The 26,797-nt window shown below is 31.0% G+C and overlaps 1 protein-coding gene across 1 annotated transcript; it reads right to left on the bottom strand.

Moving 5' to 3' along the window:
• Nucleotides 1–524: 524 nt before the first annotated feature.
• LOC143082569 (uncharacterized) lies at nt 525–23,046 on the bottom strand. Its single transcript, XM_076258298.1, has 17 exons — nt 22,924–23,046; nt 20,758–20,869; nt 19,707–19,907; nt 18,371–18,486; nt 17,529–17,637; nt 15,598–15,755; nt 13,216–13,338; nt 12,278–12,377; nt 11,415–11,581; nt 10,674–10,769; nt 7,786–7,854; nt 7,249–7,375; nt 6,272–6,384; nt 4,593–4,775; nt 3,553–3,811; nt 2,870–3,133; nt 525–794 (listed from the first exon to the last, which is right to left on the bottom strand). The coding sequence occupies exons 2-17, from the start codon at nt 20,867–20,869 to the stop codon at nt 655–657; spliced, it is 2,337 nt and encodes a 778-aa protein (XP_076114413.1). The 5' UTR covers nt 22,924–23,046; the 3' UTR covers nt 525–654.
• Between the last annotated feature and the right edge of the window lie 3,751 nt (nt 23,047–26,797).

Here is a 26,797-nt window from a genome sequence, read left to right as displayed (position 1 = left end):
AAGAATGAAGACCAGAATTTGTATTTAAGCTTTTTCTTGGCACACGAAAGATAAAGAGAACATTTAGCTGTATCATTTGTAACAACATAGCATAATTTATATATGTTATACCTGATATATAGATCATTTGTCAGAAACAAAATCAAGCTCAGTAAGCCTACAAACTAAAATGACCACTAACTTAGATGATAATGTTTGAAAAAGAACATGATTTAGGAATAAGAGACAAAACTTGTTTCATAATACTTGTACGCTTATCTAGACATGCACAGCAGTAGCTATTGGTTGAATGCTGTTGCTGATGATAATTAACTACTAAGAAAAACAATAAGCAGATAATTACGTCATATATCTGCTTAAATCTTTAATACTTGTTAGGGGGCCATTGTTTCAATATTTAAAATCTTGTGTTAGTCTTTTTCATTTATTGTCTTGTACTTTTATTGTTAAAATGATAGATTGTCAATATTGAACTGTACTAAAGAGTTGGAAACATTTGTTAGTCTTCATTCCACAAACAAAGGTAAATATTCAACATTTATTTTCTAACCAAACAAAGAAGAACCTGAATAGTTTTTGGAGAATTACCAGGACCAAATACATATCATACTAGGGACATATGAGATTACTTCACCATGTACAACATGTACCAGTCTAATATCTGTTGTTATCTTCCATGTCGTTAATAAGTCCCGGATTATTACGACGCCATTTTACATGGTAAAACCTAGTCAGTATGAATCCCATTACAGCCCCGACAATCAACATTGCTATACCAATTCCTGCTGCTCCTCCTAAAATATATTAAAAAAATATATAAAAAAATCAAAGAGCCCTTATTGGTAAAGCATACATAAGTCTATTAAAATTAGTCCTACAAATTCGCTTAGTTTTTTTTTATCTTCTAAGATTTCTTTTGATATTTAACGAGCGTCAATCAATATCATGACTAAGGAGTTCATAAACACATTACTCATTCTAAAGTTCAATTGCCTTGTAATATTCTGTATCTGCTTACAATTGTTTACCCACCCTACTTAATTAATGAAATATACTTTATACATATATATTAATAAAGCATCTTACAATAAAATTGAGAATGGAAATGGGGAATGTGCCAAAGAGACAACAGCCCGACCAGAGAGCAGACAACAGCAGAAGGTCACCAGCAGGTCACTAAGTCATTATCTTGAAAACTTAAATACCGTCATATATTTAATTGAATTAATTTCAGACATACAACGAAGGTCTTAAGTAAAGCAATTACATAGAAGAAATCTTAATTTTAGAGAGAAGTTCATCAAACGTTACACAGATTTTTATAAATGTCATCCTTATACTAGTATACACCAACGTGTATTTCAGGAAGCAAACTCATAAAAGATACCAAGATTTAAATTTTGTACCCCAAACACTCGTTTCGTCTATAAAAGACTCATAAATATTTTAAACACACTTCACCATATTTTTATATATATTATCGTAAACTGTTGGGGTTTTTTTTAGCACAAAGCGTGAACAAATGAAATTTGTTTACGACACAATCAATCGATTATTTTTTTTAATTTACCGTTTAAAGATATGGGATAAATCTACATTCAGAATATTATTTTCTCATCTGCTTTACCAGAATATTTTTTTCCACAAATTGGGGATCAGATTATTTATTTTAGGACTGAAGCATTTATACCTTAACTAACTCCAAGGGTGTAAATGAGTTTATCAATTTTTATCTGTACCTTTATATTCATGTTACAAGCGATTTCTACTAAAGCATCTATACCTTTACTAACTCCTGGGGAGTAAAGGAGTTTATTACTTTTTATCTGTACCTTTATTTCACGTTACATGCGATTTCTACTGAAACATCTGTGCCTTTACGAACTCCCGGGGTGTAGAGGAGTTTATAAGGTTTTACCTGTACCTTAATTTCAAGTTACAAGTGATTTCTACTAAAGCATCTATACCTTTACTAACTCCCGGAGTTAAGAAGAGTTGATAACGTTATACCTGTACCTTTATTTCAAGTTACAAGTGTTTCTACTGAAACATCTATACCTTTACTAACTCCTGGGGAGTAAAAGAGTTTATTACTTTTTATCTGTACCTTTATGTCACGTTACATGCGATTTCTACTGAAACATCTATGCCTTTACTAACTCCCGTGGTGTAGAGGAGTTTATAAGGTTTTACCTGTACCTTTATTTCAAGTTACAAGTGATTTTTACTGAAGCATCTGTACCTTTACTAACTTTCGGAGTTTAGAAGAGTTGATAACGTTATACCTGTACCTTTATTTCAAGTTACAAGTGTTTCTACTGAAGCACTTCCGGATTAAGAGGAGTTTATAAATTTTTGTATGTACCTTCATAATCATGTAACAAGCGATTTCTACTGAAGCATATATACCTTTACTAACTCACGGGTTGTAAAGGAGTTTATAACTTTTTGTATGTACCTTCATATTCATGTTACAAGCGAATTTTACTAAAGCAACTATACCTTTACTATCTCCCGGTTTGTAAAGGAGTTTATAAGGTTTTACTGGTACCTTTATGTCAAGTTACAAGCGATTTCTACTGTAGCAACTATATCTTACTATCTCCCGGGTTGTAAAGGAGTTTATAAGGTTTTACTGGTACCTTTATGTCAAGTTACAAGCGATTTCTACTGTAGCAACTATACCTTTACTATCTCCCGGGTTGTAAAGGAGTTTATAAGGTTTTACTGGTACCTTTATGTCAAGTTACAAGCGATTTCTACTGTAGCAACTATACCTTTACTATCTCCCGGATTGTAAAGGAGTTTATAAGGTTTTACTGGTACCTTTATGTCAAGTTACAAGCGATTTCTACTGAAGCATTTATACCTTTACTAACTCCTGTGGTGCTCTTCTTCGCGTTGTCTGCCGCAAGTTGCATCTGTCTTATTAAAGCTGAACAGTTCTGATTACTTTTTGTTGGTTGCTTTAACGTAACTGTAGATTGTTTTATTGGCATTTCTGTTTTCAGCTTAGTAGGTTTAGCTGATGGCTCTTGTACTGTTGGTGGACAACTTGACGGAGGTAGAGGTGTTTGCGTCTGAGCAGGTGGACATGTTATTTTTGGACACATACATGGTTTGGGGGTTGCAGCTGTAAAAAAGAACACTACAATTGCATTTTCTTGTTTATCGAGTAATTTTTACGGGTTAAAAGTTAAAATGCTATTATTCCAATCGTTATCATTTTCTTTTCTTCATCAGCATTTTCAAATGTTGCTTTATTACGCATTATGAAATAAAATTTATTAAAAAACATTATAAACAGAAAAAAAACTCATGTTATTATCAGCTATATTAAAAATATTGTTTTTGGTCAAATATAAACTTTGTAATGCAAATTAATATTTTTTTGCGCTTAAGACGTTTAAAGACTTCTTGCTCCTGACCATTACTTTAACAACAAAGTAGACACGATCAAATGATTTCTATTCTACGAGTCATCGTTCTCTCATTAAATGAAATTTTAGTCATCTTCATCTTTACAAAAATTTGATATTGTTTCTTACTTACTTCGTCTAGAGGTAATTTGTGTTGTCAATGTAGACGAAACAGTCGAAGGAGTAGTAGGGATGAAAGTAGTTATAGTCGTTCGTTCAGTCGTTACCGAGGGAGGTATTGGTGGGGTGTGGACTTTTGTCGTGTGAGGTGTTGTGGGATGTGGAAGGGTTGGGACATTGTATGGGAGAGTAGGAGTAGTCGGCGCTGTCGTTGTTGTTAACTCTGCTTGATAGTTTAGTTGTACAATGTTCACTCCGTAAAATGTTACATGCTGTATTAAAGAAAAAAACAGTTTCATAATTTTCTCTGGACAATAAGTATTGCATTAGTAAGAATGATCAATCAAAAAATATATACTTCAGGACAGAAAGTAATTAATGTCATATTATGTTTGACCTTTTGCCGTTTTTTACTTTCCTTTTAAAGATAATAAACAATAAATCTTAGAGGGTATTGATGACACAGACTAAGAAAAGTCTGGGAACCAAAATGAAAGAGACAAATAAAAAATATCTGAATGACATTTTATAGTGTGTTTTTCTATGTTAAACTATTGTTTCAGAAATGGGAGAAGGTTTGGTATCATTAATGTAACTGCAAATGTTTTCACATGTCCTCAGTCAGGAATCTGATGTACAGACGTTGTCGTCTGTATATGTAGTTCATACGTTTTTCTTGTTTCTCGTTTTTATATAGATTAGACCGTTGGCTTTCCCTTTGAACGGTTAATAGTAATTTTTGGGACCCTTTATAGCTTGCTGAACGATGTTGAAGGCCGTACATCGACTTATAATGGTTTACTTTTATAAATTGTTACTTGGATGGAGAGTTGTCTCATTGACACACATACCACATCTTCCTATATCTATTTAAGGCTCCGTGATGAAGACTGTACCTTGACGTATAATGGTTTACTTTTATAAATTGTGACTTGGATGGAGAGTTGTTTCATTGGCACTCATACCACATCTTCCTATATCATTTTCTATAAAAATTTTAGCATCACAGAATTTAAATCGTATTACCATTCCAAATATTTCATATAAACTTACATCGCCTGTACTGGTCGATACATTTTGTGACCATTTTCCTTCTATTTGTACTCTTAAAAAGTCGAATGCCGCAAAAAGTGGAACCTGATATATAGCTGGAGGAATAAGTCTAGGATTGTTTAGCGGTGCTTTGTCAAGAAGTGTTGCACTAAAGTAAAATTCATTTCCATCATAATATTCCATCTGAAACATAACAATGTATAATATGTTATTTAAAGTAGATATACACTGATTCTCATAAGTATTTCTTGTTTCTCGTATTTTATATAGATTATATCGTTGATTTTCCTGTTTGATGTTGATATTCAAATCTAGCTTCCCACACGTATGACTTCTATACTGCCTACATATGTATTTTATTTTCTTCTCACAAAACACTTCGCCGTATGTTTACTCTAAACCTATCCCACCATGCTTGCATAAATACAGCAAGGATAAATATTGTACTGTGGATTCATTATTATTCGTTGGATACCAATTTTCGTGGGTTTCGTGGGTACAGGTGAACCACGAATTCAAATGTTCAACGAATAGCGTATTTTCAATAGGCTCTGTATACAGAGATTGTCAAAAGAAGGAAATCCAATACACATGAATATACCAGTTTTCAGCAATCCACGAAAATTGATACCCATAAAAATAAATGAATCTACAGTATTACCTGTAGTACACCAATATCTGTTCAAATATCTAGTTTCAGAAATGAAGACGAAAAATATCCCTAAAACACAAACCCAACCAAAAAAAAAACCGTAATGATCCTGAAAGGTAAGCACATCTTGCTCCACTTGTGATACCGACCACGTTGTTAATGTAAGTACAAATAACACTTAATCGGTGATGCAGTAAGCTGAGTAGTACTAAAACACATAAGCAAATATGTGCATAAAATTTGTCAGAATCACATGAGCACCAGTATAAAGGAGACCTTGGTAAGAAATTTGTATAAAAAGGGAAAACAGCAACGTTTTACGAGTGTTTCAAACATCAGTTAAACATTTTTTTTATTGCAATGCATTCGAGATATAAGTAAAAAATCCGCCATTTTACCTAATAATAAAAAAAAAAGGAAAATAACAAAAATACCCAACTCCGAGGAAAATTCAAAACGGAAAGTCCCTAATTAAATGGCAAAATCAAAAATTGAAACACATCAAACTAATTGATAAAAAATGTGGAATTCCTGACTTGGTACAGCCCCTTTCTTGACTCTACCTGGTTTTATAGCTAGCTAAACCTCTCAAATGCATGACAGTTGCACACAATTTCATTATATTAAAAGCGCATGATTGATGGCAATCCGGATTTACTGCAAGAAAATGATGTTTGCAAATCTCAAACCTATACAGAATCAATGAGAGTAATATCAATAAATGAATGTTTTTAGGGTTTAGAAATGGACAGGCCAAAATCAATCTAAGTACCAATTTTCGCTATTTCAAGGTCTACAAATCAACAACGATAATCAAACTTGACCTTTATCAGTCATACCAAACCACATATCTAAATTTCAAAAGATTCCGTCAAAAGCGTTTTCAAGTGATTGCACGGACACTGTTTGGCGGCCGATTAATTCGTGCAATCGACCCCGTGTCGTACATCACTAAATTAATAACTGATATTTTTCTTTGAAAATTCGGTTATAACAGTCTTCCATAAAGTAAACAGCTTCTACTTACAAGTATATTGGTCATTCGTGAAGAATCTATCTGTGCTAAGTCTGTAAGCTTGGCTTGTAGGATGTCCTGAAGGTACAGCTGACTTATCTGTGAAATAAGTTTTCCTCTGGATACTGTAAAAGGGTATTCGACAATTTAGTCCTGGTATCTATGATGAGTTTATTTACAACCACTGGGTCGATGACACTGCTGGTGGAGATTCATTTCCCCGAGGGTATCACTAGCCCAGTAGTCAGCACTTTTTGTGCTGGCATGAATTGTAATTGATATGGTAATATTTATAAATTTACTGTTTACAAATTTTTGAATTTTTTGAAAAACTAAGGCTTTTCTACCTCAGGCATAGATTACCTTAGCTGTATTTGGCAAAACTTTTAGGAATTTGGTCCTCAATGCTCTTCAACTTCGTACTTTACTTGGCCTTTTCAACTTTTTTGGATTCGAGCGTCACTGATGAGTCTTTTGTAGACGAAACGCGCTTCTGGCGTATATACTAAATTTAGTCCTGGTATCTATGATAAGTTTATTTTAATTACTTAACGGGTAGTTTAAAATAACAATAAATTAAAAGACCTCAGGTTTGCAATCTTTTCTTTCAATGATAAGGGTAAACTCGTACACCAGGAAATATTTAAACACCAGATCAGTCGAGTTCAAAAGCTAATTAAGCATTTTAGATATATTATTTTGGTTATGGAACCAAAAGCATACATTACAAAACATTGATATACCAATCCCCTTGCATAGTTCCTTATTAATATCCATGACAAATGCAGACGGTATAAAAATCATTTCTTACCATTGAAGAGAATTGATTTTGATAAATTATATATCAAACATGGGAAGCAAATTAAGTTTAATGAACATTTCGTTACCATCCGTTTACGATTCATTTTTACTTTTAATAATTAAATATCTATGCAAGATATGAGGAACCCTCTGATACGTTGAATGATAGTCTACTGTTGAATACTTACCACTAAAACGTGCAACTACATGAGCTTTTTGGGCTGGTTTAAAACAATTGTATAAGTCAAATGAAGATAGAGATGGTTCTATAGGGTCCATTCTGTGTATCTGATATGACATGGGATATTGGGCTCCCTAAAATATGCAAAAAGTAAAATCACAAAAATACTGAACTCCGAGGAAAATTCAAAACGGAAAATCAAAGCTCAAACACATACAACTAGTGGATAACAACTGTCATAGTCCACATCACGTCTGTCTATTAATATGTATCAACTAATGATTTTTAAGAAATCCTTATTAATTAGTATTAATAAGGTAAGTTGTCTTCCAATGTTATATGTTAAGGAATATCACAGAAAATGTTAATGCAATTGTATAATATGTGATACTTTTTTTTACAAACTTCATACTTCATGAATATAAATCTTATGATGATGAGCTTCATTTGTTTATCAATTAAATCTATAACAAAAGACTAATTTAAAGTAGTAGTACATATAAAAAATAAAGTTTTAATTTTACAATATAATATGTCATAGTACCCCAAAAATATCCATCTTGATAAAAGATCCCGTCTGCAAAATCAGTCCAACAGCTTCCGTCCAACCTTGCTGTAATAAAACATTAACAAATTACATCACATTTTTTAAAATTTCTAACCACAGGAGAAAGAAGATAGGAAAACTTATTAATAACGGTTGGTTTGCTCATCAAATTCGTACCACACTAAAAATTATGATATATCAATATCAATTCTGGACTGTACTGTTAAACATTCAGATATCTCAGATTTCAAAAACAACTTGCATTATTGCACTATTTCCAAATGTAACCACACAAATTGTAAAACCTATGATATACTAATATCTGATACCTACTTTCAAAGTAAAATGACCACCACAAATTACAATACACACAGCCATGAGAATGTTAATTTTACTGCTTTCAATATTGTGTCAAAGAAACTTGACAAAGATTCCAGGTGTAGTATTGTTAATGCATTACAATTATTTAACACTTCTGCTCGACGAAATAGAAGTCATGGTCTCAGAAATTATACACCATGACAATGGACCTCAATATAGACTCCCAAGCCAATCAAGTTGAATAAGAACTTTGCACGACAAATATGTCATAGTTCCAACAGATAAAGCGTCCAGTAATAGTGTCTTGTTGTGTAAAATCCTTAATATAGAATGTCCTACAAAAGAGCTTGGAATAAACAGCAAAACTAGTAATCCGACATATTCTTTAACATCATTTGAAACGGATGACATCTGTCCTTCTTTCCTTTGATATTAACAGCAAAGAAAACGAAGAAAATCTACCGTCATTATACTGGATACCAAAACGTTACAAAACTCCTTATAAAGAACGATACATAGCTGGGGAAGATGTTCTAAAGTCGGCAAGACTACTATTTTCTACAGTAAACGATGGCCTTCAGAAATATTGTTAAAAGATATATTCACCCTGTGGTGTCAATCACATACATGTGGACTGTTAAAGATTCTAAAGAGCTACACGCTACTGCATAATATTAAATCAAAATCTCTGCAATTTTGAAGCAATATTAGAACTTTGATTTATTCAACGCTTTACACTGCTATTCCCCATGCTAAACTGAAAGATCAACTCGAATTGAGATTTATCTATAACAATAGGAATTTCAGATATAAATGTCTTGTTTTGGTTACAACCATTCTTTGTTTTTTGTATTTTGTGAAGAACAACACTGATTGTATGGTCTAAAAGACAAAAAGAAAAAGCACCTTGCGAATTTCTTTAATTTTACTTTCAGATATATTGAGGATGTCCTATTACTGAATAACCCATATTTCAGTGAGTACTTACATCTAATATACCCCATTTAACTTGAAATTAAGTGTGCTACTGATACTAGAAGGACTGCCTCACATCTTGATTTCTTCCTCAAGATTGATACTGATGGACGACCTCACATTAAAATTTATGACCAACGGAGCGATTTCCACTACCCAATAATAAATTTACCATTCCCCAGCAGTAACATACCATTGCTCCATCGTATGCTGTTTACATATCTCAGTTGATACGTTATGATTGTGCATGTTTGCACTATTCGAACTTCATATACATGAGTTTAGTCCTTACGCAGAAACTGCTCTAACAGATTATGGGAGGAAAGTTTAAAAATGTCATAGTATGGACACCATCACGAATTGGTTAATCTATACGATATGTCTGTGTCTAAACTAACTAACGACATGTTTTACCACGTCTTAAATTGTGGGTTACCATCTACGTCGTCTGGTCTGCTTATGACCGAATGTGACATATACCCGAATATGACTGATTTAGCCAGTGGGAAATCATATTGATATTAGACTTCTCTGTTTTCATACATCCAATATTCATGTATTAGGTTAAGATGTTCTTTTTGTAAGGTCTATTGGATATTGTGTGATGTCTTTTCGTTTGTGGTTTGAATTCTATTTTTATTATCTATTAGTGTGTAAAAGTTATAATCAGTTATCTCAATTATTTGATTTTTAGTTTAAAGCAACTATATGCACATTTTTTATTTGTTTTAACACAGTTTGCATTTAGTGAGCCGACTTGTTTAGAAAATACAAATATTATATATTCATATTCTTGTAATGGTAAGAAAATACATAAAATAACACCATTACAAACTTTATTCCATTTCTATATTCTATTTTTTTGACATTTACCTGTTACATTTATTGGCGTTGATACATTCGTGTTTCGCATAGCTCATAATTCTATTGTTTCATTAATGGATATTTTACGTTGTTTTCTGTGGTTTACATGTTGTTATGTATTATATCATGTATTTATTTATTTCTCTGTCCTGAGTGTTCTTGCATTGATTTGTACGGTATTCATGTCACGTCAATATAGTCATTTTATCTGTAGTTTCAACATTTCCATATATGCGGACACTTTGGCTAGCCATAAAACCCGGTTCAATCCACCATGTTTTCTTAATATGCAATGTAGCAAGTCAAGAATATGACAGTTGTAACAAAATAGTCTGTTTTAAGTATCTTGGCGGGTTTTTTTTTTGTAGCAGTTCAGTTTATGTTGTTTCTATGTTTTTCTTTTGTGTGTTTCCATCAATTTTGTTTTGTGACGCGGATTTGTTTTCGCTAAATCGACTTAAGACTATTGAACAGCGTTATACTACTATTGCCTTTCGTATCAGACCCATAATAATTGAAATAACAAAAATACCAAACGCAGAGGAAAATTCAAAACAGAAAGTCCGTAAGTAGTTTTTCAGTGTACCAGTTTATCTATTAGTAAACAAAATAAATAATCTACTCAACCTGAATGAAGCAAAACTGCAACCACAAATTATTAAAAATAAAAAGAGCTTTGATAATAAATTTAACCATTTGTTTCCTATGTTATTTAAAAATCTTACAGCAGCAAAATACCATTCTGCAGTAAAGTTTCTTGACACAGAATCATCGAAGTACGTCCCTACCCATACGTCACATAAAATACCTCGTGTCAATCTCTACAAAAATAAAATGCTTTTGTTTCAGACTTATTCTGTACAAATGTCTACATGGATTTAAACAAAAATCCATGAAATAATTCTTTGGAAAATAGTTAATATTTCCATTGACTACATATATTTAAAATAGAAAGTTATTCATATTCCAATTATCGTTAATACAAAAATTGCATGCTAAGGAATTTTATATGTACAGGTTTTTATGAAATTATTTTGGGTAGGTTCGATGTCAGCAAACAGGTTTGCCTATATCACATTGTGTATTCGTCTGTTCCAAGCCAGGACCCTTTATTCAGTGATTGTCGTTTGTAGTTGTATATCATATTTGTTTTCTTTTATTTTCTGACATAATTCAGGTTGTTAGTTTTCTAGTTTGAATTGTTTTACATTTGTACTTTCGGGCCTTTTAGAGCTAACTATATGCGGTACGTTTTTTTTTTATTCTTGACGGCCGTACTATGAGCTATGTAACTTGGTCTCTAGTTATCTCATTTGCAGCAATACAAAATCAACGTTGAGCTATTTAATTTAATCTCTAGTTTCATCTTTTGCAGCCATTTTATTTTGAAAGGGTTTGTGGCAATTATATTATATGTTCAGTTATTTATTATAATTTAATTTTACTATAAACTATTCGGTACTTACTTTTCCAACATACTGTATATACGCTTTGGCTAGATGAAAGAATTCTGTTACAGACATTATAGCAATGTTATTACTGTTTAAACTCTTTGCTTTAACAAAGTTATCTCCGACCACAACAAGTTCTGTCTCACAATTGCCTATATATTTATCTATCTTATAACGGATTCCTGAAATAACAAGAATCATTTCGACGTCAAAACGTAAGCGAAAAATACCTAACATCTGGAATTAAACATCTGATTTGGGTTTAAAATGTTAAATTCAGTTATTCAAAATGTATTTTTAGAACTCCATTGTAAATAGAGCTAGAAACTGACCTAAGTTTGATAATAAGAAGGGTCTGACATACTTGCTTTTCAGTATTTTGTGCGTGCATGGAAAAAAGATGTCGTACAATGTTTGTGTCCAATATTTGAAATCCCTTTCAGTTGAAAATAATATACAATGAGGTGGAGTACTCAAACAAAGAAAGAATTTCATTAAAATTGACAGAACTCATACACTGTCACACAGATTGCAAGAAAAATCCGAAACAAGAGTGGATTTAAAACTGCATTTCCTCATGACTATTCGAAGTAAAACGATTGAGTCTCACGAAATGATAATGACTCCCTAGCTACACCACACGATGAAAACATCTTTTCTTCCACCATAACTTTCGGTTTTTGATAAGGTAAGGTTTATGTTGCTCAATCTGTAGTTTTCTGTTGAATGTTTTGATGACTGCTGTTTGTCTTTCAATCTGGGTTTTTTTTCAGAATGCTCTCTGTTTTTCTTGACTTTTGCTTTTAAATTAACCCTTTGATATCATGCCTCTTTTTCACAGCTCTTTCCCAACGTCATATCAACTGACGGAAATATACCTGTTTTAAAGTCTAATATGGTCATATATGGATCCGAATCACTTCCATCAGAGGTCTTTGTGTCATATCGTATTATCTTTTGATCAGCATGATACCATATCTGTAATTGGTTATGCACAATTAGAACAAGAATAATCAATGGCCGTATTTCACATTTTCGTTTGCTATAAGACAAGTCATCTTTCAATACGTACTTACAATAACTGGTATCTTAGATTAAATTCATTTCATTGAACATCAGAAAGTTTTCGTCATAAACATGTTAATCCTTCTTAAATCGCTTATTGGTAAATAAATCTTATTCTCTGCTACCCTAAATTGGAAAAAAGTAGGTAAAAGACGTGTGTTTTTTCAATTGTAAGAAGTATTTAAATGGGTAAAATGACGCCAATATCTAAGCAATAAAAATCAGGATAAGATATTACTAATGAAACATATTAGGGTTATGAATTTTAATGTTAAAATGATTTTTTTTTTCTGTTTTTGTTTTTGCTTTCATTTTAGCCATAGCGTTGTGTCTTTTTATTTTACTTACAATTTGTTTTTCATTTATCTTTTGGTATCTCCTCTTTTAAAAAACATTTTGATGATCAAAATTCTGACAAAATCAAACGAAAGACTTTATAAACCAGCAGAACGAATGGAAAACAATTGTTATATACCTAACTTACACGGTATAGGTATTTCCGAAGATAATTGTGGGATAAATATGGTTTTAATGCTTAGAAAAGAGTGTGAAAAAAACATGTGGATTCAAGCGCCATTGACATGTCTTATATAGACGAAATGGTCGTCTGTCGTAACAATTCATACGCCTGGTATCTCAATGGTGGGGTTTTTTTTTGTTTTTGTTTGTTGAATCATTTTATTAATAACTTTAATAAAAACCATTTCTATAGTGCGTCAAAACAAAAATACAATAAATGATAGAATCTCACTTCCTGGAACATTATTGTTGACTGCTCTCTGTTGACTATTTCAATAATTCCATAGAAACTATCAGGCAATTTCATTATCGGTTTCCCTGGATACTTCCCAGGACAGAATATACCTGCAGGCGCCTTCAATAAATAAATAATGTAATACTTACAAAAACTTCAATTGGTTGCAAAAAATTAATGTCAAATAAAATATGTAATCTAACAACTGTGGTGTTAAAATTTACAATAAAACTGAGAATGGAAATGGGGAAGAGTGCATGCACTGAAGTATTCTCACCTGAAGATAAATATTAAGGCGTCATTTTCTATATATAAATACCACATTTTTCTACAAGGAGTCAAGATTACACTGACGTCAAATGGCTGTTTTGCCAGATTTATCCAGTAATCTCAGACTAATACCAATGACATGTATCCATCATACAATCGGTGAACTAAATTTCAAAATAATAATAAATTGAAATACTTCATATGCATACATAGTTCTTTATCTCATATTGTCGGTTTGAAAAGTAAGAAGTATAAAGAAAAATACCGAACTCCAAAGTAAATTAAAAAAGGGAGAAGTCCATAACACCGGACAACATCAAACAATCGAGTATATCAACCACAGGAACTAGTAGAAAGCAACTGTCACACACTTGGTACAGATTTTTTCCAAAAAGAAAAATGATGAGTTAAGTCTGTAGACAAAAGTAGTTGACCGTTTTTCATATAATATCTCATAAACCTATTTTAAGATACAACTCAAGCATTGTCAAGGTGAAAGACATAAAATGAGGAAATCGCAAAAAGGTCAGATGTGCGGACATATAAAAGTATCTGATATAAATTCATCACCCGTAAAATCAGAATAATATGTATGGAGCCAGAATAGGATAAAGACTAGATATACAAAGATATGCATGCGCTGATATATATGCAGTATAAAACTTTCCTTTGATTCGATCATTTAACCCACTTTTACAAATCATATGATATTATTTCACTTTTACTAAATTATATCATAATATTTAGCGAAAAAAATTCGAGCATTAGGCTCTTTGATGTGATTGACTACCTTAATTTATAAGAAAAGAAAACATAAAATCATGCATAAATAAGAGAAAATATGGGGAGAAAATAAGCTTTTTCTATGCAGGAAATGGTAAAATCATACCATATCTCTCTGTGTTTCGTAAAATAGATACAACAAATTGCTTAATTGTATCACGAATCTGATGATTTATATTGGAAGTATAACGTCACTGTACCAAAAAGGCACCCAATTAGCAGTAGAAACCTTAGAAATTTGCTTCGAGACTAAATAGTTTGTATTTATATGATTTGACATTATGGAAGTATTTCAGCATAGCTAGATATACAAATATATTGAAAACGTTCACAATAAATATACACCGATTAAGCCTTTACTGGAAAAAAGAAAATAAATGGAAACGTTATCATAGGACTTCCACAAACAGTTACGTTTTAAAATTGAAAAATTTACAGACATTTGTTTCTTTAAAATGAATAGACAGCTATAGTAAAATTGTTCTAAATATTTGGAGAAATAAAACAAAACATGAGTTATTAGATGTGAATTTAAGCACCGATACAATTTGGATACTCTTCATTACAGAATCATGTTTTGTGTTATGTCGAAGAAAGTTAATGATTGAATACGAAATATTCAATGACATTTTAAATCCTTAAACATATAAATCTGCCTGTCATAACTATGGAAACTCGTCAGTCTTTGACTTTCTTATTATCTTAATTGTTTTCAATCAGTAAATAGTTATCAAAAGTACCAGGATTATAATTTTATACGCCAGACGCGCGTTTCGTCTACATAAGACTCATCAGTGACGCTCAGATCAAAATAGTTAAAAGCCAAACAAATACAAAGTTGAAGAGCATTGAGGACCCAAAATTCCAAAAAGTTGTACCAAATACGGCTAAGGCAATCTACTCCTGGGGTAAGAAAATCCTTAGTTTTTCGAAAAAAAAATTGTAAAAGAGGGGCAAAAGTTACCAGTGGAGCAGTCAAACTCATAGATCGAAAATAAGATATTTAGGGTTAAAGGCAAACTTTAGTAGTCTTTTCTATCAATTTCGGTACCTTGCACTTTTGTTTTTAATTTATTCCAAATTAGTAAGGACAAAAGGGTGGATTCACATGTGTAATAGACCTATGTATATCATTAGTAAATAATATTTTCGTGCATCCGAAACGCTTTTCTTGATTTGCCTTCATTGGGAACCATCAAACCTAAACCTTCAACTGCTACGAATGTGTTTAGACCCATAAGAAAAATGCATTTCATATTCAAGGCGTTTCCTGGTTTCTAATATTTATTTGCTCTCTTAAATTAAAGTCTTTAATATGTAAAATACCTGTAAATTCAATGGATCGGCTGGTGGAGATGCATTAAAATTATACAAATCTCCAACAACATGAAAGGCATTGGAATCTGTTCCATTTATTCTCCCTCGAACTTCAACACGCACTGGTATGAAAACGTTTGGGTCATTTTGTGGCAAGGCCCAGTTTTCTGTAACAAACACGTTAATTGTAAATGCAACTATAAACTTATTAAAAAGCATGTTAAAACAAACTTAGATTTATCACTTGATTGAGTTGCTTTGTAACTTTTCATAACTGTGATCACTGATAAACCAGCTTTTGAAAGACTTAGTATGCACCGGTCAATCGTATTTTTTTAAATACCAAACAGAATGGTTTGATTTTTTTTATTCCTTTATATATACTTTACAAATGCAATTGGAAATCTGTAATTTTAATAGAATTTCATCATTACTATTCGTTTTTAATGTTACAACTGTTACTTAGTTTTAAGTGGAATGTATTTTTAGTATTCTTTATTTATGGAAAAACATAAAATGTTTGTTGGTGAGGACAGAAACTGGACATTAAACAAATAGATATTCACATGTCTGTAATGTATATGTGAAATGTTTGTTGGTGAAGACAGAAACTGGACATTAAACAAATAGATATTCACATGTCTGTAATGTATATGTGAAATGTTTGTTGGTGAAGACAGAAACTTGACATTAAACAAATAGATATTCACATGTCTGTAATGTATATGTGAAATGTTTGTTGGTGGAGACAGAAACTTGACATTAAACAAATAGATATTCACATGTCTGTAATGTATATGTGAAATGTTTGTTGGTGAAGACAGAAACTTGACATTAAACAAATAGATATTCACATGTCTGTAATGTATATGTGAAATGTTTGTTGGTGAAGACAGAAACTTGACATTAAACAAATAGATATTCACATGTCTGTAATGTATATGTGAAATGTTTGTTGGTGAAGACAGAAACTTGACATTAAACAAATAGATATTCACATGTCTGTAATGTATATGTGAAATGTTTGTTGGTGAAGACAGAAACTGGACATTAAACAAATAGATATTCACATGTCTGTAATGTATATGATTACTCTGGTTCATTTCTTTTTCAACTTTGGGTTTTTTTTCAAAGTTTGAGTGTTAGTTATTCATCGTCATATAAAACGTATTTCTGTTCTCTGGTGATTATAATTTTGAAACACCATTCATCTAATGCATGAATATATATATATATAATACTAAGTCCTCTGTGAATGTTTTAGTTTAGTTATGAATCAATAAAGAATAATGGACGAGAAATATTTCATTCAGTGAGAATTGAACGGCCTAATGACATGGTCGTTAGGAAAATCTGAATGTCAATTTATTAACTGCAACTAATGAAAAGCCTTTTCTTCCAATAATTTATGTACGTTTCTGCAATAAAGTTTATCGACATTTTGTAGGTATTCCTATGGCCACCAAGTGTGTTACTTTAATATTAGACTTGTAACTGTACTGTTATGTCCAAACTCAGTAAAAACCCGTCTGAACTCGATTTTAATTGAAAAATTCAACAACACTTAACATTATTTTGCTGACAGTTTGTCGTTAGATAATGAAGAATTATCTGAATATACTGTCAACATTTATCCGAAGAAACTCACTTAAAATAAATAAAATATTAACAGCAATAACTCTCTTTTTGTTAAATTTCTTTCTTTATTGACGGTAAAGTTTTTTTCCCTCCACGTTACAGTATTTATTTCCCAACTGGATTGCTTTACCAATTTTCAATGAACATTATTTATGTATAACTGGTACTGGTAAAATAGTCAGGGATTTCGTTAACACACATTGCCTAAAACCTTTTACACATTCATGGTATAATGATTCCTACACTGTCTTACCTAACGACAAGTACACTTAAAGCATCTTGAATAATGTGTGAATACTCACTTGCAAAATATATATCTACTTGTGCTGTAATATCAAAATTCAATACATAGAGACACGACGACCAATGATCAACATCCATCGATCTAATGACTGTTGAACTATTCTGAATCTGTAAGAAAAAAAGTTTAAATTGTATATTTTAATCATTTTCTATCATATAAGAGAGAATAATATCTCTAGTCAATATAGTATTAATAGGGAATAAAGCGATGTGTCTGAAAAACAAATAGCACTGAAATAAATTTACAGGTATGCACAGTAACAAAGCCAGGAAAGAAAGAAAACTATTCATATGCGCAATGACAAAAAAAATGAAAAGTGTTGCGTAATAGAAAAACAGATGAACACACGTTCATAAGAGAACACAATCCACATCGCCCTCACGATATATTCAACAAATAAATAAAGATAACGCTTTCAGTTATACTTCATGACTGGATACAGAAAAAAAACAAGAGTATGCTATATCAAATGAAAATAGGAAAGAAGAAGCAACTGAAGTTATTGTCTCACTTTCAGTTACTTATATTTTTTAAACGTAGGCCGCCCACCAAATATAAATGGATAAATCCTATATTAACGAGATACAAGATTATAACCTTTTTTATAATTCCGGCTTATATATTATTATCATGTATTTCGAACTAAAATGTAAAATCATAAAAATACTGAACTCCGAGTAAAATTCAAAAAAGGAAAGTCTCTAATTAATAGGCAAAATCAAAAGCTCAAACACATCAAACAAATGGATAAAAACTATCATATTCCTGACTTGGTACAGTCATCTTCTTACGTAGAAAATGATGGATTATTTCAGCACAAAGAAAGAAAGCCATACATACTTTCGTTGTCTGACGCATGATTTTATACCAATCTTTAGTCATAGTCAACCATTGTAGTCCATATATATCCGGGAAAAATATCATTTCTGTTTCTAGATTGTTAACTGTACATTTATCTGAAGATAGAATAATTGGCATGCATATGGTTTCGACGACTACAGTTCGTGTTAACAGTCCGATTAAAATCAAACCTCCCAGCGCTTTACCGTTTTCAAATACGTCCCGTGCGACATATATATGACTATTTTCTAATATGCGCGACATATGTATAAACAATAGCATGTTAGAGGTTTGATTTTATTCAGACTGTTCTTTTTACAGATTTTAACATTAAACAACCAGTTCACTTTGCTTGTCTTGTGTATAAGAAAATTTAAGAATTAACAGAATAACATTTGAAGGATCACTGATAGTTTCTAAAAACTTTAGAACAGTTATTGGTACTCATTGATTAATTAATTTATTTATTTATTTATTTATTTATTTATTTATTTATTTATTATTTATTTATTTATTTATTTATTTATTTATTTATTTATTTATTTATTTATTTATTCATTCAGTCATTCATTCATTCATTCATTTATGCATTCATTCATTCATTCATTCATTCATTCATTCATTCATTCATTCATTCATTCATTCATTCATTCATTTATGTATTAATTCATTCATTCATTTATGCATTAATTAATTCATTCATTCATTTATTCATTCATTCGTTTATCTAATTTCCTCTTCATAGAAATTACATGAATTATTTTATCATGAATAACAAATCAGTATATCAATAACAGAAAATACAAAAAATAAAGTTATGAGCAATACGTAATATTAACATATAAATGTAAATTTTAATACACAGAACAATAGTATAAGCGTATATATCGTGAGAAAGCGATATTACATGTGCTAAAACTATATCTTTGTACAATTGACAATTGTATTATTTCAATGCAAATTGTATTTCATAGACGTATAAAGCCGCTAAAATGCATCTAAGTCGGAGACACTGAACACAATTGAAGGGTTAATCACGAGACAAATTGAAAATAAAGATTCATCTTTACATTCACTTATTTTAACATTAAGACAGATAGAAAAGTTTTCTATTATTAAATGCAGTCATGTTCTGTACATATGTGGTGAACAAGTACAGCCAAAGCAGGCATTTATGAAAACATCTGCGAACAGTCGGTTGTAAATTTCACAAGATTTGGAAATTGTAAATGTCAAAATTATCAATAAATGATCAAGATAGAAAATCATACATTTCTTCATGATAAAAGGTGCCGTGCTCAGTATATTTTATATTACTATATAAGATTCTACTCACTATTGACGATAGTATAATATTCCGTATGTTTATCGCTTATAATATTTTGTACAGTAACTCCTTCGATGGAAGCTGTTATGCTTCTAACTTCGTCTATAGGATCCCAGAATTCTTTTACATCGACAACGGTTTTTTTGCCTAACATCTTCCATTCAACATCTGTAGAGTATCCTATTGACCATGAGGGCATAGGTCCACCTTCTGTAAAGCCAACAAAAGAATGTATTTAATATGTTATAATCTGTTTTGGTACGATTATTCAACTTGTTGGCCGAATTTGAATATACCTTTTTTAGCATTTGATTGAACTTTGTGTTTCAACTCAGAACAACTGATATATACTTTTGTATTTCAAACATCTAATAATTATTGACTTCAGCTATTTTTTATACTTTCATTGTCGAAAATGAAATACCGTTCTATATGCATTTTTGTGTTTCTTTGTTACATATGACGTGGTTCTGTACTTATAAGTCCCGTCAGTGTGTAATAGTAAATATTTGTATTCTTGTCTTTCAATTTTGCTGATGTGCTTTGTCTGTAAGCCTTTTGTGTTTCTTTGTTACATATGACGTGGTTCTGTACTTAAACATCCCGTTATTGTGTTATGGTATTTTTTTTTTTTTGTATTCTTGTCTTTAATTTTTGCTGATGTCCTTTGTTTATGTGCCTTTTTGTGATTCTTTAGTACATATCTGTTTGTTTTTATATTGATTAAGATAAATGGTGACTGCTGTACCCAATTTGAAATTTTAACGTATTGTGTAAGTTTGTTTTGTTTTTAAACATCGTTTTCAATATAATGGAATTTTATTCGACTGTCATACAAGTGAGAGGTTTAGCTAGCTATAAAACTAGGTTCAATCCACCATTTACTACATAAGAAAATGCCTGTACAAAATCAGGAATATGACAGGTGTTATCCTATCGATTGATGGCTTAACCTTTGGATTTTGCCAATTAATTAGGGGAATTTCATTTTCAATTTTCCTGGGAGCTCGGTATTTTTGTGATTTTACTTTTAATATCAACAATTGTTTAGTATACTGACCTGAAACCTTGATATATGTACATACTGAGTTATCAAAACCAAAAACATTAGCTGAAATTTGCTGGAGATTTGCAAAGAGTACTACTAAAACTACTGCTACATACTTCGTCATCTAAAACACAAGTTAATAAAAACAATCATCTTTTGATTGGCTTTACATAATATAATTGTACCTTTACACGTCAACAGTCCATACCTTGAAAAAAAATTATCCTGCAATTATTTATTATTCGTATAAAATGTGTTATATAATTGTAGTTTCAACATGTCATCAATCTATGCCTCGATAAAATTATCCCGCTGTCATCATTTCATTGACAACTGATGGCAAGTATTAAACAATAAAAGAAGGTAAGGTAAAGTAAAACATTATAAAGAGAGAAACTGTTTTTTATCTTTTATTTTATTTTGGAAAACTAAAAAATGCATTGGCAATCATACCACATATGTTCAGGTGAACATATATTCAATACTTTGGGAATTTTAATCTTGATAGGGAGTAGGGGGAAATATTTTGCGCAGAGTATATAAATGTTGGTCTCTGTGCAAATTGGACAAACTCGAATTTTATCATAATGCCTGTATGTAATAAGTGATCCAAATACTGAAATCCTTAAGGTTTATGTACCCTTCTGTAGCCATTTTTGTACGAATTATTTAAACATTAATTGTATCAAAACTACAGATATAATGAATAATAGAGACAGGCCATTTTGAACATATACTAGGGGGAAACTTGATGAAAAGCATTATTATTTAGTGTTGTAATGCATTTAATAGAAAAGGAGTACTTTGTGGCAAATAAACCAAGATTTGTACAGAAAATCCACAGCCTTTAATACAGAGATTTTTGTTATAAAATTTGAAACATAGATTACTCACTTGCTTTTCTATGATGTACTAGTGTTTGTTTTTTTACAAAAAGTTCTAACCAACCTGTAAATTCCAAAATACCTCGTGCAGAGTAACTAAATTCGAGCGCACCCTAAAAGGTGTACTTGATTTAGTCCATATTTTTATTTGTTCTAACCAATAACTTGTTTTAAAGAAATCAATGCTAGCACTGCATGTAATAATTCTATATCTATCGGTCATCAAATTGCCAAATATGATAGAACAAGGATAAAGGCTGTGGATTTTCTATAAAATTTCCATATGTTTAGCATTGAAGCAACACAAGGGTACATAATCCTTAATTGGTTGGGTTTAATATGTTAAACACTCAGTGTTACGGACCCAGTGATGGTAAATCAGATAATTTTGCATAATCTAAATCGTTTTTGTTGATTTTCCTTTACGCTGAACACTTAAGACGGAAAGTCTGAACGATGAAAAGTCAAACACACATTGGGAAATATATTACCTGTTGTTTTTATTTTTACAATAAACCGTCTAATACTAAAGAGGAGCAAGAGTGGCCCATTAACAGGTTGACAATTTTTTATTTTGCTCAAATCAGATAACAGTTTATTCAAAATACTGATACCGATAACCAGTAACATCCATTCAATTGATAATAAAATAGAAAACAGTGATTTTAAAAATAAAATAAATGTTAATAAGACTCTTTTCCATACTATCAGTTAACAACAATGTAGATTTCAAGAAAATTATACAGCGAATTAGTCAATAACAACAGCATATATATTTTCAAAACAGTAAACAACAGTTAAACAATGCCTAAAACACTTTAACAGAAAAGACATACCCCTTTTTAGATACTAGTGGCCATATTATACAAATGCAAGACCAACATTTATTATTGATCTGATGAGGTTAAATTTTGAAATTTGGGTTTTTGAAAAAAACAACACAAGTTCATTCTATAAAAAGTGCAAAAGAATATATATATAAAATAAATAGATATTTAGAGCAAGTCTAGCTTGTCAGAAGGTTAACGACATCTACAAATAACATGTCATATAAAGTTGCAAATAAAAGGGGCACGAAAATTAGATATATTAATATAAAAGTCGATATTGGAAATAATACAACATATTAAACATGATTTAAGTTGTCGTGATTAACATGGGTTATCTATATAACTGTTCAAATTATTCGTCCTTTTCTGTAAATTTAGATAACTATAACCGACAAAGATCCTGTTGTTTGTTAAAACTCATAACTATATAAATGTGACACTCTACTAGTAAATAATTGTCTCACCTGATTTGTTAGTTTTCTTATATTTTAATGCGTTACATTAGAAATAATCCAAATATAGGATAACTACCAAAAACAATAGTCACTGAGTTATCCTATCGCACCCTTGTACCCGTATGATAACACTGATTATCAATGGTAAACACGTCAATATAGACATTATATATTACTGATAAAAAGAAAAATTCAAATATTTGAGTGCACCAAATCTGCAGTCAAGACAAAGTAACATGATAATGAATGACCCATTTGTTTACTGACTATGTATTTAAAGCAAGCCTCATTATCCTTATTTAAGATACATTGATGGAAAGCTTTATATATACATTATGTGTTTCAACTTATTTAAGTAAAAATAGTATAACTGAGTAAATATGAATTATCAATCAGTACACGTAGAAAAACTAAGCATTCAAAATACAAATATGAAAAATGAAAACGACATACTTTCAGTTTTCTACTGTCATAATGTCGTTCATGAGTTAAGGAACCATATTTCATTTTCATTCTTTTCTCTTTTTTTATATGTATATATATGCAGATATAATCCATGTCCATTACTAGTTAAAATTATGAAAAATATGGGAACAAATATATGCATAGTAGTCTCACATAAATTCTTGGTGTAAACAAATAAGTTGTATAAATATAATCTTTATGCAAGTATCATTCATACTGGAAAATAAAAAAAAAAAGAGTTCAACAACCTAGATGGAGGACAAATTCAATTTATTATTCAACTACTAAAGGGATCTAATGGATTAAGTACGGAATTTACATATGGTCAGTTCTTTACATTACACTTCCACATGATTTTCTTATTTAATCAAATGGTCGTTTGATAAATATGATTCCAAATATATTTGTTTGAACTCATCCAAAGCATTCTTCTCTTAAGAGAGTGGTAATTATGCTATATATTGTTTCCGTAGGTGTGATGAGATGATTGAAGCTGTTAATTTTTCTCTTTGATAATATTCATGTACGTTTTGTCAATTAAGGGGGTTCGAGGGTATAAATCCAATTTTATTTTAAATATAGGATTTCGCTTTTTTCTTCTCTAAATGAACTTTATCATTTACTTAATAGAAAAATAAAATTTAAAAAATGGGGTCACCGTTAATTTAATCTCACAATCTGCCCTTGAAAGTATCATGCATTTTTGTTAAGGTATTTTTTGTTGTTGTTGAACTAATAGGAGAAATAGAGGTAATATCGAAGTAAAAAAAGAAATTAATTACAGAAGTAGCTTAAATTTTACAATTGTTTAATTAGTAAAGCTTATTTGAAAAAGTAATAAAAAATATTGGTCACCGATGAGTAAATCTGGGGCCAAAAAAAAATGATGTTTTTGCTTGATTTTTGTACCATATCGTAAAGTAAAAACTAATAGTGAAATAAATAAAATTTGTAATAAAATACAATTTTTGCTGAAATCTGTATACCCTCGAGCCTCCTCAAGTTTATCGACAGCCTGTAGGTATTCATATGGACACCAATTGTGCCCCTTTAATATCAGACTAGTGCTTGTACTGTATGAACCACAGTTCATGACCAAACACAGTAAAGACTCGTATAAATTGCATTTAATTGCTTAATTCAACAACACTTACCGTTATCTTGGTGATATTGTTTCGTTAAATAATCAAGATTGTTCTTAATATACTGCCGAAATTTACCCAAAGGAAATAACTCTAAATAAATCAAATGCAAACGGTAAAAACTGTCCTTGCTTAAAATATTTAAGTAATACATGGGAAACTTTATACTAAAATTTACAACAAAAGGTACGATTTTGCGATCGTTCCCTATAGTTAATTTTCTATTTTCCTCATTACTGGTAATGTTCCGTATGCACAATCTTACGGTGTTTATATATCACAACTGGTTCGCTATGCCCGTGTATGTTGCAACATTTTGGATTTCAATGAATGTAAGTAAAGTTAATAGCAGTATACTGCTGTTCAATCGTCATAAATAGATTTAAGTAACACTAGTCAGAACTTGTGGTCGGGGATTAACAGCTGGACACTGGTATCAACAGGTTATTGACATATTAGCCCCTCCCAAATGTCTATATATTCAGATTAAGTAATTACCATGTGCCTATATTTACATAACTTCATTGTCAATTTACTCCCTGTTGTGATATGATTGTGACTGGGATTTTTACAAACAGTGCAGACTAACACTTAATTCAATATTATGTGATAAAAAAAAATAGCTTCCAAAAATCATTGTTAGACTGTATAATTGAAACAAATCCGGATCATAAGCCAAAACTGAGGGAAGCACATCAACTCAAGTCGATACAAAGCATGTTAAAATATCTAACAAAAGGTACAAAGTGAAAGTACAAACCTGACAGTACTACCATGCTTTTATCTACTACCAACACATGTAATTAAACTTTAATCAAGGTAATATCTAGAGATAAGGTTGTAGTCGATAAATGTATTAAAGGATATTTGGTAACATTTTCTTACTGTCTGTTACAATATTTACCCCTATTTTTGATATTTTTACCTATTGTGTCTGATTGTTTTGTTTACACATCGTTGACAAAATAATGGAATTTGATGCGACTGTCATACAAGTGAGAGGTTTAGCTAGCTATAAAACCAGGTTCAATCCACCATTTTCTACATAAGAAAATGTCTGTACCAAGTCAGGAATACGACAGTTGTTTTCCATTCGTTTGATGTGTTTGAACTTTTGATTTTGCCATTTGATTGGGGACTTACCTTTTGGAAATATCCTCCGAGTTCAGTAATTTTGTAATTTTACTTTTTACAATTCTATTATTCTTACCCTACAAATTGTCAATTTTTGTTATCAATGGTCACAGTTAGCAAATCATTAAAATGACAGACCCTGGTTAAACATTATTTTTGGACTCTTATCTATCTCGGCAGTTTTACTGTAAACCTATGTTTTTAAAAATTCTATAAATACAATAAATACTAGTTCAAGAAAACTTAAGTGATGATACATATGTACTTCATTTTTTGCAATCCATTGCATTCGTATTAAAGTATTAAACTTTCTTCATCTTGCTCAGTTCAACATTTTGAATAACAAGACTATAAGTTACACCACTGTCCCAGGTTAAGGAAGGTTTGGGATCATGCAAATATGTTTAACCCTGCCACACTCTGTATGTATGTGTCTGTCCTAAGTCAGGAGCCTGTAATTCAGTTGTTGTCGTTTGTTGATGTTTTACATGTGTTCTTCGTTTTGTTTTTATACATCAATTATGCGGTATGTTTTCTTGTTTCAATTGTTTACATTTTTTTAAGGCTGACTATATGGTATTGACTTTGCTCATTGTTAACGGCTGTACAGTGACTTACAGCTCTTAATTTCTGTGTCACTTGGTTTTTTGTGGAGGTGTTTCAAAGGCAATCATACCACATCTTCTTTTTATATCTTGTCTCTGATTCAAAAGTGTTTTTCTATAAAATGGTAAACACAAATATCAGTTTCTAACTTTATGCCAATAAAATAAAAATCTTAGCAAAGAACCAATTTGGTGTTTTCAATGACATTTACAACAAAGTAGAGATTATAATGCTTGATTGTTTTTATACGCCCCGTCAAAATTTTGACCGGACGTATTATGGTATATAAATGTCCGGTGTCCATCCGTTTGTCTGTCCAGCGTAAACATGTCGCACCGTAACTTGAGAACAACTTATCCAAATTTCATGAAATTTAGTTGTTTCTTATGATGGTCAAATGATCTGTATACTTTTCGGTGAAAATTAGATTAAAATATTTTGAGTTGCAGGACTTTGTAACTAAAACAGGGGTGTGTTCATTTCCCATGTCGTGCTGTATCTCAAAAACGATTTATGATAATTGATTAAAACTTTAC

This window comes from Mytilus galloprovincialis, chromosome 7 (genome assembly GCF_965363235.1).
Source record: "Mytilus galloprovincialis chromosome 7, xbMytGall1.hap1.1, whole genome shotgun sequence".
Lineage (NCBI taxonomy): Eukaryota > Metazoa > Mollusca > Bivalvia > Mytilida > Mytilidae > Mytilus > Mytilus galloprovincialis.
Note: the sequence above shows the minus strand (reverse complement) of the source record. Positions and strands in the feature narration are given on the sequence as shown.

Bases quoted from the DNA above. Each gene is read 5' to 3' on its own strand.
- LOC143082569 (XM_076258298.1), bottom strand. From the start codon at position 20,869: ATGACGAAGTATGTAGCAGTAGTTTTAGTAGTACTCTTTGCAAATCTC. The intron at 13,339-15,597 runs GTATTTTACATA...TATTTATTGAAG, and splicing joins CCGATCCATTGAATTTACAG to GCGCCTGCAGGTATATTCTG. The intron at 3,812-4,592 runs GTAAGTTTATAT...TCTTTAATACAG, and splicing joins TATCGACCAGTACAGGCGAT to CATGTAACATTTTACGGAGT.